This window comes from Plectropomus leopardus, chromosome 3 (genome assembly GCF_026936395.1).
Source record: "Plectropomus leopardus strain MGB_pleo_1.0 chromosome 3, ASM2693639v1, whole genome shotgun sequence".
In the NCBI taxonomy this organism is placed as follows: Eukaryota; Metazoa; Chordata; class Actinopteri; order Perciformes; family Serranidae; genus Plectropomus; species Plectropomus leopardus.
In genome coordinates this window covers 15425428-15442301 of record NC_142178.1, presented here as the reverse complement: position 1 = coordinate 15442301, position 16874 = coordinate 15425428, and the positions used below count along the sequence as shown (strand labels likewise).

Here is a 16874-nt window from a genome sequence, read left to right as displayed (position 1 = left end):
CAAAGAACACCTTGAGGGAATTTCTCCACATTTAGTGCAAACGTTCTTTTAGACTCAACAATAAAGTGATTAGATTTTAGTTGCCAAAGGTCAAAGGTCACTGTGACCAAACAAAACATGTTTTTGTCCTCAACTCAAGAATTCATATGCACAAATGTATAAAAGTATATAATACTGAAGTGATGACATTTTAGATCCAAGAGGCCAAAGGTCAGCTTCACGCTGACATCATAATATTCTGCAAAAACACTTTTCTGACTATTATTCAACATCATATCTCAGAAGCAAACTTCTGTGCTGCCAGGCGATGGTGCGTGTGAAGCCTCCATGTTTCCACAGAAGTGGATGTAAACCATAAATTGCAAATTGACTGGTTTGCGGAGGCATATAACCGTGCGGTGGTAATTACAGTTATTACAGTTTTATCAATAAAATACAGAATGTTTTTGTATTTTTTTATGAAGATGTGTTAACAGTACTACCCTTACCACTGATGATAATTTCTACCCATCAGCTGAACATGTTTTTGAAGAATTATTACAAAGTCGTAAGACTTTTGCGAAGGTACTCGTTGAAATCTTTTAGCCATCTAAAACAACATTTTAAAAAAGTAATTACTTCCAAGAACTTCAGCACAATCAGGACAGAGGAAGCCTCCTGGAAAAAGCAGTTCACCCTTGAAGGCCTATAGCATACTTTTCCTACTAATTATTCTACAAGATATCACAGCCTAAAATGTGCTAAGAAGACCATTAAGGGGTTAATGGGGCATAAACACGTACTTATGGTCATGTCTGTGTCACCATGTAACAGCTGAGCCGCTGCTAATTGAGCTCATTCATTTCACTTTTGAACATGCTGTATAAGCCAACGAAATATGATTCACCTGTCAGAACTGATCCGTTCTACATGTTCTCCTGATCTGAGGAGCTCAAATTGTTGCAGGCCAGTGAAACTGAATCCATTTAACATAGCTCAGGCCTGGCATACAGTACATGACGTTCTACTGTATGTCTCCAAAAATATAAAATAATCTAATGCTCTATGTGCAAGAAAAGAAAACTGTGCACCAGAGCCCAGTTACACTTTATTCTTGCTTACAGTGTACATGCAAAGAAAGACCTGAATACCTCTGTTGGGAGTGGAACAGGAGAAGTAGTAAAAGTAACAAGAAAAGGCAGAGAAATGAGGTGGGCCTTGGGATATGAGAATATTCCATATATCACAGGGTTATTAAACAGTCAGACTGACATTGCAGAGTGATGCATGGCTACATCTGGTGTAAGCATGCTGGCTAAGTTTCAAGTTTGAGAAGGAGTATGTAAGCAGATCTTCTGTAAGTAACTTCAGCGCCTCTCATGCTGTGCATAGAGCATGAATCAAGACTCACGAATGGCAACTGCACATACAACACCGATACCGCAACACATGAGCACACTGCTCCTCCCTGGTTATATGTGCTCCACTTTTCATCGTTCTTATCTCGCTGCTGCTGACCATAAACCAAACTGGCTTCAGCTTTGGAGACCACCAGCAGCACCATGAGCTGCCAATCCTTCCTCCCTGTCTCCCTTCACCAAGCAGAGGCAGAGGGCCTCACATCAACACCCGGGTTTGATGACCCCTCAGAGCGTTGCGAGGAACATGAAGAGAGCCTGTCTGTATTCTGTTTGGATGACCTGGAGCCTTTATGTGAACAATGTGCAGCTGTGAGCCACGCAGGACACAGAGTTTACCTCCTGACCGAGGCTGCAACTGACTGCAAGGTAGGAATACGACATTTTAATATATATATTTATTCTTTTTATGCACCTTTTTAAAAAAAAACATTTGGTAATGCCGAAAAAATCCAAATAGCTGCCAAAGGAAAAAAATCTAATAAAGAGCCTCATCAAGAGCTTCATCATTCTGAAATCATAACACGGTAAATGCTGGGGAATTACTAATTTTCACTCCTGCCACATAAAAAGAGGCAAAAAAAAAAAGATCTGATGTTATGTAACATTAAATCAGTTTTGCCCAGAGCGAGATTTGATACACAACAGGATGTGGGGATGATTTTTTTTCCTTGGCAACTGTCATGTTTTCCCAAATTATGTGCATATTTTTTGGAATTTGATTTTTTCAGGTAGACGTTAAGCCTGCTTGACTTTGAGCCTGCTGCCCCTCCAACAGTGCATTATCAAACAGCTTTTAAAGTAGTCTATTGATATAGCTGCCATGAACAAGAAAAAATCTCCATGAGGGAGCATGGCCCTGGACCCCCCAGGTTTGGGCTAAGCCCTTAATGTTTATCTGCCTCCACCCGTTATTTAAATATGTTTGGAGGCCTCAACGATGTATTATTAGAGCTAAGTCAGGAAAATTAACATGAAAATATCTTTTTGATTCTCTTCGATCACATTAATCAACCTGCGAAGGTTAATCTTGCGACTGTTTTGAGGGAGCCACTAAAGTGAAGGCCTGAATCAGGCTTTCGTATTCCTCCTCTGAAAGCATTAAAGCATCACGCTGAAGGGTTGGATGCAGAGCAACTGGCAGGAATTCACTGTTTTCCTCAAGGACACTTCAGCAGGACAGATGATTGCCAACAAGAGTGCTTGGATGCTGTTTTTCCAGTTAGAGCCACCCTGCCACCACAATGCCAAACAAAACAGTACTGCAGCACAAAGACATCAAATAACAGCAGAGCTCTTAGCGGCGCAGGCTCTTCCAAAATTTGGACGCTGTCTTTAAACTGGGACCAAGAGTGCCCTCTTATGACTGTTTTGTTACTTTTTCATTAACGTGCCTCCTGCAACCACAGCAAGTGGATATTTCAACAAGGAGGCATTCAGGCATTTTTTTTCATCTTCTGTAAATATTTATATTCCTGCCCAAACAGATGCCGCCTGTTAATCCAAGATTAGTTTACACAGAGAGAATTCAGAGTGAGTCTAAAAGAGGCACCGAGCTGAAAACTAAGCTGGTAATTACTGTTGCTATCATCGTGTCACAAATGCATGTTTAGAGCTCATCAGACATGCAATTTGGCAGACACACACACACACACACACACACACACACACACACACACACTTACTCACCAAAATGTTAAGAATAACCTGAAGAGCCGGTGGATTATATTCAATTTCTGTGAAGTCAGTGCTATATTTTTAAATAGTACTGGCGCATTAAAGTATGGGCAGCATCTTAATGTGTTAGTGGGTTGAAATGGTAATGAAACTTCAACGTGATCGTGTGTACTTTATTTGAGCTTCTGCTCACCTGTGTGGGTGTTCCACCCACACAGGTGTTTTCACTTGTTGCCTGATCATATGCCCTTTTAAGTGGCACAGAGTTTGATGACTTCACATAATCAGGGTTTCTGCAGTGTTCAACAAGTTCAAATTAAAGGGACAGTTAACCCCTGAACAAAAATTTGACATATTTTCCCTTTCACCTGTAGTGGTGTCTATAAATCTAGATTATCTGGGTGTGAGTTGCTGAGAGTTGGCAATATCAGCTTTAGAGTCTATCTTCTTTCAAATGAAATGGCACACAGTTTGTGGTACTGATGGCTAATTTTAACTGCTATATGTACTTTTTTGTACATTATGTATAAAACGCTAATCTACACAGGAGTTTATCACTGTAAACAGGGACGTAGCACAGAATTCTGGGCCTGCTGCATCATCAGTGTCTGTGGGCTCCCCGCCGTTCCTTTCTTGCTCCATGTCTATCTCATGCAACTTTTGAATTATGATTATTATTGTAATTACTTTTTGCAAAGTCAGTTTACTTTCTTTTCCTTTTGCTTCCTCCTTTTTTAATTTTTTTTGATCCCCAATTTCCCATTCTTTGGAAAAACATGACAGTGTAAGTTAGTGCTCCAACAGCATGAACAGTCATTCACTCAGCCCTAGCTGTGTTCTGAGATGAATCTTATTGCAGCAGCAGATTAAACCATTTGGCGCCTGTAAGGGATGAGAGGGACCTCAGAGAGCCTCTGCTATTTTTTTATACAAAGTACAAAGGTTTAGTTATGGCACCATTTACTTAGAAATTAAAAAGTGCAATACACTACAAGTCATTGCACTTAAGTAGAGTACTTGAGAAAATGCACTTTGTCCTTGGCTACCCTGTCACAGTCACATCAGGTATTAATTAAGTGTTATTCCAATTTAATTCTCCTTTTGGCCACTAGGAGGAGCTCAGAACTTCACTAAATGGACTGAAGAAGAAGATGACTGACTTTGAGAAAGTCACACAGACCTGTAAACAAGTATCCAGACATAACCAGGTAGAACTGTGACTAAAAAACTTTGAGAAAAGCTCAGATGCATTGTTAACTTTATGATTGAGTCATTGTTTTTAGGACCTCATCTTCATATTTCTGCACACTTTCCCTGCTTTTTCTTGTCTGTCCCCAGGCTGAGACCAAACTCATAGAGGAGCACATGAAAAAGGAGTTTGAGAGTCTTCACCAGTTTTTGAGAGAGGGGGAAGCAGTCAGGATACTCGCTCTCAGGGAGGAACAGGACGAGAAGACGAGAAAGGCAGAAGAACAGATAGACAAAATAAATCAGGTGATAAAATCTCTGGAAGAGAAGATCCAACTGGTGGAAGAGGAGCTAAATACAGGAGGAGATGGGGTTGGATTTTTGGAGGTAACATATATCAAATGTTACATTATTAGTCTATTAATGGTAGGAGGTGTTTGTAATTAAAACATTAACCATAAAAACTTTTTTTTCTATAGCACTATCAAGACACAATGAATAGGTATGAGACTTTTCTGGTGTTTTTCTCACACAAGCACATATAATGCAAACGCACCTTTATGACCGTTTGCATGTTCATGTTTATCTTCTGCAGTACATGGACCAGTAGCAGGGAGCCACAGGTTAGCACACTGCTAATAGATGTGGCCAAACACCTGGGTAACCTCCAGTTTGCAGAGTGGGAGAAGATGAGAAACATTGCCCCATACAGTCAGTCTCTTTCTATGCATGCACTTTCTAATGACTTCGTGTCCCCTCCCTCCCTCCTTGCTCCATTTTCTCTCTGACCTCCTTTGTATCTTTCAGCTCCACTGACCCTGGACCCCAGGACGGCTGGCCAGTCTCTGAGGCTGTCTCCTGGGTTAAACAGTGTCCATATCACCCCTGGACCCTCACAGGGGCTGGAACAGAGTCTGGATGTTAATGTCGGGGTCCCAGATAACCCTGAACGTTTCCATCCTTATTCCTGCATCCTGGCGAGAGAGGGCTTTGACTCAGGAGTGCACTGTTGGAATATCGAGGTATTTACACACTGAGTGCACTAAAACCTGAGCAGTATAATTATGGGTTAATACTGGCTAAGAAAATAGCTTCTGAACACATGATTTACAGGGTGTTTTTTAATGTACTACTCACTTTCTTGATTCAAGTTAAAAGGTCCAGTGTGTAGGATTTAGGGGCATCTATTGGCAGAAATGGTATATAATATTCATAACTGTTTTTTCATCGGTTTATAATCACCATAAAATAAGAACCATTGTGTTTTTGTTACCTTAGAGGGAATTGTTTGTATCTACATACGGAGTGGGCACTCATCCACCGAGTCAACAATGTTGTTTTTACAGTAGCCCAGAATGGACACATTTTCATATCAGACGCTGTACTTGGCACACGGGAGAAGTTTCAGTTCTGCAACTGTAATGCTGAACCTTTCATCCTGCTTAGATCTAATTTATGTTCTAGTATTGTTAAATGATGTAGTGATTAAACACTGTCACTGCAGGGCTTATTTACAGCTCGTAAAATATGGCCGCTCAGTCAGTGGCCCTGCGCTACAAAATATGATGCTTTGCATGGCCATAGAAATTATGACAGGAGCAAGAAGAAAGTCAGGTGACATAGAATATAGAGCAACAAAGTCTGTATGCAGAGGAGGCCGGGGTGATGGGTCAAACGAACACAGGACTTTCACCCAGGATATGCAGTAACTGTTTGTGTCGTGAGTGTTGACTTACATAACATACTTACATACTTATGTTACATTTATGTTGCATTTTGGTGCCAAACCATATTGAATTTTTTTTTTAAGACGTGCATAACTGATGCTAGACTGTTAAGGTATGGTTTCATAATTTGCAGCATAAACAAACTGACAAAGTTGCCATATTTATCAAGTTGGCATTGAGAATTTGTTGGTTACTGATAGTAAAAAGGGTCTAAGATATCTAGACTTGTTTGTCACAAATCACAAAGAAAGCATTATGCCATTAATGTTTGCCAAAATGATGTTTTCATGGAAACACAAACAGCCCGTTAATTTTGTTTACTTGCAAATATTAATTGCTAATGGGGTCAGCTCCAAGAATCCAGTATTGATTGGGCTTTAGTATACACAAACCAGACATTAGTGTCCGAGCTGCCAGCATATGAATCCTCCCTGTCATTTAATCTTTTTGCCTTTGGATTTTAACAGGTTGGTGATACCAACAACTGGACAGTTGGTGTGGCTGCTCAGTCGGTTTCAAGAAAGAAAGAGTTTGAGGCCTGTCCAGAGGCAGGGCTCTGGAGTATCAGCCTGAGAGATGGCAACTACCAAGCCATGACCAGTCCCGCTCAGACCCTAAACTCACAGCACCTCAGCAGAGTCCATGTGATGCTGGACTGGGATGAAGGGACGCTGGAATTCATGAACGCTGATACTGACACACATCTTTTCACATTTAGACATCGCTTCACTGAAAAGGTGTACCCATACTTTGAGAGTATATCGTTGTGTGGGGGCTTTACTGTGTTAGAACAGAAAGTGAAGGTCAGTGTGGGGTCAGATTATGTACCAGTGGAGGACAGTGCTGTTACTGAGGAGGACATTAACACCGCATTGACCAACGGCAACAGCAATATGTCAGAGCTCAAATGTCTAGCTGACAACACAAACTTGCCACATTGTTCTCTGAGGGCAGAGAAGAAAACCACATCTCAGAGATGCGCCTCTAAGAACCAGCAAATTAAAACAAAACCCACTGAGAAGGAAACAGTGAATGATGACAAACCTGCTGCCGAAAATGAGAGTATCAAGCCCAAGTTCACTGTGAGGTACCAGGTTTCACTGAGAAGAGCTCGTCATCTAAAATGAATCTGATTGGCACAAAAAAATCCAGACAAATCGTGTTTACCATATGGTTTATCACCCCTGTGTCAAATAATAAGGGTCTGCAGCCATAATGAATTATAATGCCATCTCTCACTTCCATACAAGTGTTATTCTTAGAGTTTTGTGATGCTAGCAGCATAGCTGGAAACGTCAGTCAGTCCACCGCTTTGGTGCTGACTGAAATATCTCAACAACTATTGGATGGATTGCCATTATTGTTCCCCAACAGACGAATCCCAATGACTTTGGTGACCTACTCGTTTTTCACTGACCGACACCAAGAGCTGGACATTTGCGTTTTTTAATGAAATGTCTCTACTATTAAATGGATGGCCATAACATACTGTAAAGACATTCATGTACCTAAGTTTAAACCCCCCCCCCCCCCTTCATTTTCATTTAGCTGCATCATGTTGTCAAAAGTTTTTTCTGTCCAGTACTTTGGTGTATGACCAAATATGAAAAAAAAAAATGAATGACCATATTGTTCCCATCAGTCTCAGCTGTACCCTGTATTTAGTGCTAGCTAAATGCTTAGCAAACGTTAGCATGCTGAGCTAAGATGGTGAACATGTCAGCCTTGTCATAGTCGTAGCTTTTTTTAAGCTGATGTTAGCATTTAGCACAAAGTATTGCTTTAGCTAAGTGTAGCTGCTTGCATAGATGTAGACTCTTAGTCTTGTTTTGAAACATTTAAGAAATAATTGAATACGATTTTGTGTGCTGAAAGTGTTATGAATATTTGATGTGTTCTAGTTAGTATTTAAATCCTCTGAAACTGTATTTCATCCCAACAACAGAGGCTAATAACGTTACATTAAATTGAAAGCTGAATTTTAGTATAATTTGTGTTTTGTTTTGTTTTTCAGATTTCTGTAAAATTTCATGTCGTCTTATGTTTAATTGCCATTAACTGCAGTTGTAACCTTACCGACCTAACTTTACGCTAAGTAGTACATAATGTCATTTGTGGGACACTAATTCATTAAGTATTATATGAACTACTCTATGAGCATTTTCGTAGATAAACAAATTGAAGTGTAAGATACTGTACATTGTAAGAAATACACTGCATACAATTTGGTTTTAAAAAAATAGATGTGTTTAATTACAAAAAAGTATGAAATTCCATTAGTATTTAGAGATACATCCCTGTGTTTTTTCCCTCTTTGAAATATACACACTATCCTCTTCAGTGGTCTGTACCTTCTCACTCTCCTCCTGTTTCATAGACACACTCTCTCCTCCATGATGGCATTATATAGTTCATCAGTAACAGCCTCGTAACGCCCAGCACGACCGTTCAGGAAATAAATCTTTTCATCGGAGTCTTGCGGCTTGTATCCTTCCCTCTGCAGCCGTGTCTTCTGGATTTTGAAGGTACCTGAGGGAAAAAGTGGAACCTTAAGTTTACGTGTGACTTTTTGAATGTGTGTGTTTGATGACCTTGCATTATTGCCTCACCAGTAGTGTCAACAGATGGCATGAGTCGCAGAAACACGGGGCGAGCGTAGGAAGGCAGGGCTTTCTGTACTGCAATCAAGAACGCTTCAAGGTCAAACTGGCCGTCTGTGTGAGCTATTGCTGCCATACCGGCTTTCCCCTCCACACCTGCACACAGACAGACAGATGAGGTAATGAACAGGAGACTATATGAGGTAACAGCCACATTAAGCCTTTGATCTTTTGTCTTTTTTTCATGTGGCTTTGTATGTGTCCTCCCCTGACTGTCCTATTTCTACCTGGAACAGAAACTCCATAGACAGCTACAACAGTGTGTCCCAGCAGGTGGCTGAGGACTCCCTCCACTTCTGTGGTGGAAACGTTCTCCCCTCTCCAACGAAATGTGTCACCGCTGCGGTCCCTGAAATACATGTAGCCATACTCATCCATCACCAGGATGTCACCTGGGAGATGGACAGAGAGAGACACAAATAGATACAGAATTAATAACAACCATCATCATCACATCATCCCTGGAGGGAATCACAGAGAGAAGACAAAGACGGTGACGAAGTGTGTAGTGATGATGACTCACCAGCACAGTTTTGACTTTAAGACCATGATTATGATTCATTGCTTTACTATGTTTGTAAAATGTGGCAATTATAGACTTGATTAAAGATCCTCACGATGTCCTCTGAAACATAATGTCTCCTATCACGGACGTGCAGACATGCAACAGGCCCTACCACCTCTAATACACAGAGGCAAGAAACACTGGCTTAGTAGTCGTAAAGCCTCTTTTTGTATTGCATCTCTTTGTAGTCATCGCACATCTCTCTGCAGTTTTGTGTCTCTTTGTGCTTGTTTTGTGTCTCTTTGTAGTTGTTTCATGTTAATTTGGATTTGTTTCGGTCTTTTTGCAGTTATTTTTTATCTGTGGTTTTGCCCATTTTTGTTGTGATTTTGAGTCAATTTTCTGTCATTTTGCATGTCTGTGTGGTTGTTTTGTGTGTCTTTGTGTTCATTTTGCATCTCTTTGCAGTCGTTACACATCTCTGTGGTTTCGTATTATATCCTTTTGTTGTGTTTCTGTAGTTGTTTTGGTCTTTTTTTAGTAATGTTTCGTATATGGATGTTTTACCCCTTTTTTCTTAATTTTGAGTCTTTGTAGTCATTTTGCATGTCTTGTTGTTTTGCATCTTTATGTTATCATTTATGTCTCTTTGTTGAAGTTTTGTGACACTGTGGTTGTTTTGCCGCTTTTCATAGCCGTGGTAGGTCTCTTTGTGTCTCTGAAATTGTTTTGCATCTCTTTGTGGTTGTTTGTCTCCTGTAGTTGTTTTGTGTTTCTTTGTGGTTATTTTGAGCCTCTTTTCTGGTCAGTACATGTCTCTTTGAGTGACACAACTTTGAGCCCTGGGCCCTTGCTGAATGTGTCCGTGGGTGTTTGTATTTGTTGCTGTCCTCTGTATTCCTGTTGTGTGGTTGTGGGGTAGCTTGTTCATTTAAGGGTTAAATAATGTGTAGCGTCTCTGTTAATCATCAATTTGTTGTTTATGCCACCCATAGTGAGCTAGATCGTATCCCAGCATGCACTGAGAGAGGAAGGTGAGAAATACAATGAACAGGTTCCCGGTCTGTCATCCCAGACAGTGAATCACTGACATTCACATTTCAATTTAAAGTTTCCAATCCAGCCGTCTCACACTGTGTGTCTTCAGACAGACTGTGGGCGGAAAAGTGTGGGAGTGCAGACAGCCAATCATCTTCACACTGACTGCATTCTACAGACACACAAAGAAACACACCTGAGACATAAGCAGAGTCCCCCATTTTGAAGACATTGTGAGCTATTTTCCGATTGGTGCAGTCCTTATCAGCGTAGCCATCAAATCTCCGGAGTGGATCAGTGCTGTTGATGCGTCCCACTAACATGCCTGGCTCCCCTGCAGAGACAGAGACAGATGGAAAAACAGAAAAGAGGACATCATGATACAGTTGTAACATTTGTATTCAGTTGTGGCTGTGTGTGTGTGTGTGTGTGTGTGTGTGTGTGTGTGTGCGTGTGTGTGTGTGTTTGTGTGTGTGTGTGTGTGTGTGTGTGTGTGTGTGTGTGCGTGTGTGTGTTCTCACCAGGAAGACAGGGTACACAGAGCCCCTGTGAATCCCTGAGCAGCTCTCCGTTCTCCTCCTCCTCCACCCTGACAAGTCTGATGGGGTAAAAGCTGGGCAGGATGCGACTGTTAAAGCCACACGCCCCCACCTGGACATGCAGGACATTTACATGAGACAGGACATAGTTTGAAAAATCCCTAACTGAACCTCAAAATCATTTAAAACAACAGCCACCTTTCCGTCGATGTTAAGCAGGCTGCAGTTGCACTCTGTGGCGCCATAAAATTCCCCCACTCGACGGATTCTGAACCTCTGGACAAACTCTTCCCACACTGACGGACGGAGGCCGTTACCAAGTGCAAGACGCACCTGGTGATGTTCCTCAGATGAACGCACCGGCTGGGCCAATAGGTAACGACAAATCTCACCTATGTATTGAATTACCTTGACAAAAAAAAAAAAAAAAAGAGTCAGTTTGGATTCAGGATAATCAGTCAGACTGCTGGTCTGCAGCAGGACAGAGACGGTCCTCACTGTTGGTTGCATTTTGTGTCAGTCTGAACTCACAGTGCAGTTGTGTTTGACACAGTCATCCCAGAAGCGACTGGCTGAAAACTTCCTCCTGATTACGACAGTCAAACCAAACAGCAAACACTGGCCTACACCCATGATGGTACCTGTAAACATTCACATGTTCACACCCATACAGAGTAAATATACACACACAAAGACATACTGATAACAATTTATTATTTTTTCCTGAAGCTTAAGATATTTTTCAGTGTGTAGGCAAAATACACCACAAAAAACACAATTATTTTAAATGAAAGATATCATACACCAGAGGCATTATACCAGGCATGTCAAACTGGTCCACAGGGGGCCGGTGTGGCTGCAGGTTTTTGTGCCAACCAACCAAGAGCACACAGTTTGACCAATCAACTGTCTGAAGACGGAGATCAGTTGATTAAATGAGTCAAGTCTGGTGTGCTGCTACTTGGTTGGAAACAAAACCTGCAGCCACACCGGCCCCCCTGTGGACCGGTTTGACATGCCTGCATTATACAGTTTAAGAACTTGAAAACCAACTACAATTATTTTTCACTGAGAAAGGCCCAGTTAGATCTTATGGGAATATCCCGGCTGTACTGCAGTGATGATGTCTTAATGGAGATAAGTAATGACAGCAACAGTGTTACATCTTCTGAACAGCTCTTGTACAGTTATTAAGTATGATTATGTTGATTATAGTAGCATCATGGTGTAACTGGTATGGTGCTTTATTTTGAAACATGTCATGTGGGATGGGGGCGGGGTTATGACAGTTTGCTTTTGTATAGTCTTCAGCTCATATAACTTTTTTTTTATCAAGCATTGTAAAAAAAAAACAGTGATATAATGTGGGGAGCAAACTACTGTATATGTCACTTAAAAAAATATATTTCTTGTTAAAGACAGGACAAAAAAATGGCTTTGAGAGCAAATGGAGTGAGGCCTACCTGCAGAATGATACAGAGGGAGGCAGTTGTAGACGATGTCATCATGACGTAAGCCAAAGGAGTGGAAACCAAAGGCAACGATGCGATAATACCTGACAAGAAGAATGAATTTCAATGACTGACATCCATCATCACAAGAGCTCTAAACTCATCAGGAGACACTGACCACAAATCCTTTTGGTCCTGATTTTAATTAACTGCAGTTTGATGATCCTGATGACAACATTTTAAAAGCTTTTAATGATCGTTCATAGGTGAATTTCCCTGACCTCAGAGTGTAATGGCTCTGACACGCCAAGCCAAATGTCATCTGTGGGTGAGCATCTTTCACCTTAGTTTTTGTGGTGTGTGCGAAACCATTGGTCACCATTTTTGTATTTTAAAATGTGTGTATATTTTATTTTTTTCTTTCAGTGAGGTCCTTAGGGGTTTCTACTTCACCTGCACATGTAAACCGTTTTATATCTTTGTTTGTTTCTTTGTTTTTTAGAACTAAATGTGCTTTTGAAACTAAATGTGCACCTTGTTGGCGCTTGTCAGTGGCTTTTGGGATGATTCAGCATTTTTTGAATCGGCATCGAAGATGGTGGAGCTGGCTGATGAAGGACATAACTGATTGTTGTGTATCTCAGTGCATGATAAGAGAAGGCAGGAGCGTGTGAGATATTTATGTTATTGTTGCCAGCACATGTCAAAATATTTAATATTCTTTCAACATCGTGTTGTGTATGCTAACTGACTGACCATAATCTTGAATCTGTTCTGCCACTCTTCCTGTTTCACTTGCTTAATGATGATTACAGACTACTGCCGCCTGCCATTATTGAGTTATTTCCTGTCATTCAGGCGCAGAGCAAATGTGCTATTTAGCTGTTGGCTGTAACTATTGTGGTTTGTTCAGGTGCAATTTTTACACCAAGGCCCAGTCTCGCTACAGTCGGCCTTCGTTGCAACTAGTTCTTTGATGTCAGTATGGTATGTCAAAGAGATACTACACAATAAAAATGATATCCATGTTAGTCAAATGTGTGTGGGCAAATCATCTGAGTTGATGCAATGGGGCACAGTTGTCCTGCAGCGTTTCCTAAAACAAAATCTCGTATATTTTACTTCCCTCCATAAACTTAACATCAGTTCAGATAAGATCACTCATAAACTCACCGACTGTGCACCACCACAGCTGCTTTCGGCATTCCTGTCGTACCAGAGGTGTAGATGTAGAAAAGTCTGTCTGCATGGAGAGACGAGACAACAGGAAGAGAGACATCATTTGTTAGGGGCTGGATTTTTAGGAGCGGTGTTCAATGCAAACTTCTTGTATGCCTTTTGTTCATTTGCCAATGTTTTTTTTAGGTGTGTGGTATGCACCCATACTCATTCCTGTATCCTCTGTATGTCTGACAGGCTGTGCAGGCAAAGACTTGAAGAGTGTTAACAGAGGAATGTCATGTGATAACAAGGTAAAAACAATACAGATAAGCAAATCAATAAGTGAAAAGTGAATGTACAAATACATCACCTAATAACACTAAACTGAAGGTTAAGAGGGGAGTGTTAAAGGCATTGTACCAACAAAAAAACTTTGTAAAAATGTGCTTCAATGTTGTATGAAACTCAGCATTTCTGAAGTGTGTTGATGATTTGTTTGACAGTCGTGTGTGTGTATATACTGTATGCGCATGCTCTGACGAGTGGATTAAACAAGACTGAAGCGAGATAAAATCTGGCAGTGAGTAGTTTACTCTGGCAGGCAAAGACTTGCTAAGGAAAAGAAGGTGTTGCAATCAAAACTTCATGATATGTAACATAAGGAGATAATATGGCATCATCTGTTGCCCCAGTGCACAATGACTTGGCAGAGCCTCACCATTGAAGTCCTTTCTGAGTGTGTAACGTGGTGGGTGTGCGGGCGCACGGTCTAGCAGGGTATCCAAGCTCTGAACCTGGAGGCTCCGGAGCGCCTCTTCATCGTCTTGCTCACCACTGCTGAACAAAACCATGTTGGGTTGCAGAGAGGCACTGACCTCTGACACAGCTGGGAGACGATCAAGAGTCACATTTTAAGTCTGTGTGCCCTGTATCTATCAGTCATTATTTTCAGCTCTCTAGCTGTATCGATTTGACATGGTCCTACCTTCTCTCATCTCTGTCCCGAACACCATTGCCCGAGCAGCAGACACACCGACACAGTGCAGCAAGGAGTGCTGTCGAAGGTTGTGGTTGATGAGTGCAGCCTCCACGCCGACCATAGCCAGACCCAACCACAGAGCAACAACTAAGGGCTGGCTCTCCATGTACAAGGCCACCACATCTCCCTCAGCCCATCCCTGTGCCAGTGCCCAGTGAGCCACAGCGTGGCACCGCTCTTGCAGCTCCCTGAAACTCCAAACCTGGAACAAAAACAATTTGGAAATGCAGGAGGTTTTGACAACATTATGACTGACATTAGGTCCATGATTTTGTTTGATTTCCAGCTCAAAGACGCTGCAAATGCTGCCGAAGCTGCATTAATTTGTAATCTTCAATGAGTGGTCACCTCTCCCGTAGCCTCATAGATCAAAGCAGGTTTGTCTGGGTGCAGTGTCACCATCTGGGCAAACAGTGCGGGGATGGTGCTTCTATTTCGCAGATTACGGTACATGGAAAATCTCACTCGCAGGATAACGACCAGACACCTTTTAGATAAAGACGAGTCGAGAACGGAGGAACGAAAGCATGTTAGAAATAGGAATATAGTAAACAGCATGGAAAATAAATGTGTCAGTTATGCATAGTCGCACACACCAACTCCTTACATTAGGTCTCTTTTGATGGTACGTAGAGCTACATGTATGAACCTGAAGGAGCCCCTGCACACCATGCAGAGCCCCAGCCCTGCCAGGAGGCCGCAGAGCCAGGGAAGGGGGAGCAGTCTGATGGCCCCGAAAACACCGAGGCACATTGTGACACCGCTCACCAGATGCATAGTGCTATCTGTGGGCATACATGCAGTGAGTTTAGGCACAATGACGGTCAGTATACTGGAAGCCCATTTCCACCACTGTGATGAATTAAAAACAAACAAAGATCCCGTAATTCATTAAAATGAAAACATTTCTTTAAAGAATGACTTAGTATCTCAAAATAATGTGTTACATCTCAATAATGAATGATCAATAATGAAACAGGTCACTTAATTATTATTATTCTGAAAAAGTTTCTCATTGTCTTTGATGTAGCCTAGTCAGTCATTTTGTTATAGTAAATCATTATTTTGAGATACTAAGTCATATTTTTGAAATTTGTGTACACTGTTCTTGTATTTGTATTTGTTCTGTTAATGTAAGTGTTTTCCAGTATTTTGTATAATCTATTTTGCATTTGTACTTGTTTTCTTTTTTTATTTCATGTAAAGCATCTTTGAGTACCTAGAAAAGTGCTATATAAGTCCCATCTATTATTATTACAAGTCATTATACTGAGCACGTTTTTCATTACTGTGCGATAAGTTGGGTTTTTTTTTAGATAAGTCTTAATAGTAGCTCATTATTTTGGGATGTGTCATTCTTTTGAAATAGTATCCTAAGTCATTTTTTAGATTAGTCACTAATTTACTATTTTTAGATTCTTGAGATACCCTCCCAAGTCATTATTTTGAAGTACTAAGTCACTGTTTTGAGATAAGTCATTATAGTAAGATACTAAGTCATCATTTCAAGAGAGATTCTGAATTTAATAACTTTCAAGACTTTTTTAAATCACACTGGCGGAAATGAGCTTCCATATTAATCAGAGAATCGTAGTTTGGTGAGAGGAGGCTTACCTGTCCGAGAATCTCAATCCTGCTCCACCATAAAAACAAAAAGAAAGGAGTTAACAGCAGAAAGGCGCTCCTCCACAAGTCCAAAGAAGTAAAGTTATTACTTTAGCGAGCCACAGCGGCTCAGAGGAGCTGTCAGAAGTCAGACGTACAACCCGAGCTGAGCAGCAGCACGTAATGACGCTGAGAGCAGCGCAGGTTACAACTCATTACCTCCTGCGTCACTGCGGCGCTGCTCCCTGCGGTGTGATTCATCACCCTCCGGCACTAAAACATGTCAGCTACAGTCACATTTTTAAACTACAAATGTCTGAGAAAATGAAGTGTTCGTTTCATGAGTAAACATTCGTCACACAATTATAAATGGCATTTGTTGACTTTACGGGAATCAAACTAAATTGTAATGGAGGAATACAAGTAGCCTTAAAGAACCGCATCAACAAAATGTATCAAAAGTTGAAACACGGCAAAATGGCGACAGTTATGTTAAAAATAGGGGGGCAAACTTTTAGAGCACTTGGCAAAGTGTTAGCATTTCATCTTATTTTATACACAAGGTATTGGCCTACATGGTTTGTAACCCTTGCCTATGTAACATTTTAGCCTGCAATAAAGTAGAGGGCTAAAGATAGCTGTCAAATAGCTACATTTAACTAACTTCACTAGAGTGGAGAAGTTTGATATTTCCACCAACGTAACTTAAAATTAAATATAAATAGCCTCCAAAGAGTAGACCCACAAGTAGGCTACGCTAAGCCAAATTTGTTGAAAGAGGGCTGAGCACAAAATTGTTTCCTTTACAAACGAAAAGCTGAAGTCTTAAGCAATAAAATACACATTTGCTGGGTTTTTGATGCTCTGCTGTGTATAACCAGTAGCAA

General features: G+C 41.0%; 2 protein-coding genes across 2 annotated transcripts; one reads left to right on the top strand and one right to left on the bottom strand.

Moving 5' to 3' along the window:
- Positions 1–1443: 1443 nt before the first annotated feature.
- On the top strand, positions 1444–8064 carry LOC148189942 (zinc-binding protein A33-like). Its single transcript, XM_088075701.1, has 7 exons — positions 1444–1766; positions 4187–4282; positions 4413–4649; positions 4742–4764; positions 4858–4973; positions 5070–5284; positions 6457–8064. The coding sequence occupies exons 1-7, from the start codon at positions 1542–1544 to the stop codon at positions 7114–7116; spliced, it is 1572 nt and encodes a 523-aa protein (XP_087931827.1). The 5' UTR covers positions 1444–1541; the 3' UTR covers positions 7117–8064.
- A 155-nt stretch (positions 8065–8219) lies between these two features.
- LOC121942632 (long-chain fatty acid transport protein 1-like) lies at positions 8220–16231 on the bottom strand. Its single transcript, XM_042485894.2, has 14 exons — positions 15997–16231; positions 14990–15167; positions 14731–14869; positions 14329–14584; positions 14062–14229; positions 13356–13425; positions 12195–12286; positions 11263–11372; positions 10930–11139; positions 10714–10843; positions 10389–10526; positions 8877–9041; positions 8599–8745; positions 8220–8518 (listed from the first exon to the last, which is right to left on the bottom strand). The coding sequence occupies exons 2-14, from the start codon at positions 15157–15159 to the stop codon at positions 8361–8363; spliced, it is 1953 nt and encodes a 650-aa protein (XP_042341828.2). The 5' UTR covers positions 15160–15167; positions 15997–16231; the 3' UTR covers positions 8220–8360.
- Between the last annotated feature and the right edge of the window lie 643 nt (positions 16232–16874).

Bases quoted from the DNA above. Each gene is read 5' to 3' on its own strand.
- LOC148189942 (XM_088075701.1), top strand. From the start codon at position 1,542: ATGAGCTGCCAATCCTTCCTCCCTGTCTCCCTTCACCAAGCAGAGGCA. The intron at 4,283-4,412 runs GTAGAACTGTGA...GTCTGTCCCCAG, and splicing joins AAGTATCCAGACATAACCAG to GCTGAGACCAAACTCATAGA. The intron at 5,285-6,456 runs GTATTTACACAC...GGATTTTAACAG, and splicing joins TGCACTGTTGGAATATCGAG to GTTGGTGATACCAACAACTG.
- LOC121942632 (XM_042485894.2), bottom strand. From the start codon at position 15,159: ATGCATCTGGTGAGCGGTGTCACAATGTGCCTCGGTGTTTTCGGGGCC. The intron at 14,585-14,730 runs GTGACCACTCAT...TTTTTGTTCCAG, and splicing joins TCTATGAGGCTACGGGAGAG to GTTTGGAGTTTCAGGGAGCT. The intron at 11,373-12,194 runs GTAGGCCTCACT...GAATGTTTACAG, and splicing joins CCCTCTGTATCATTCTGCAG to GTACCATCATGGGTGTAGGC.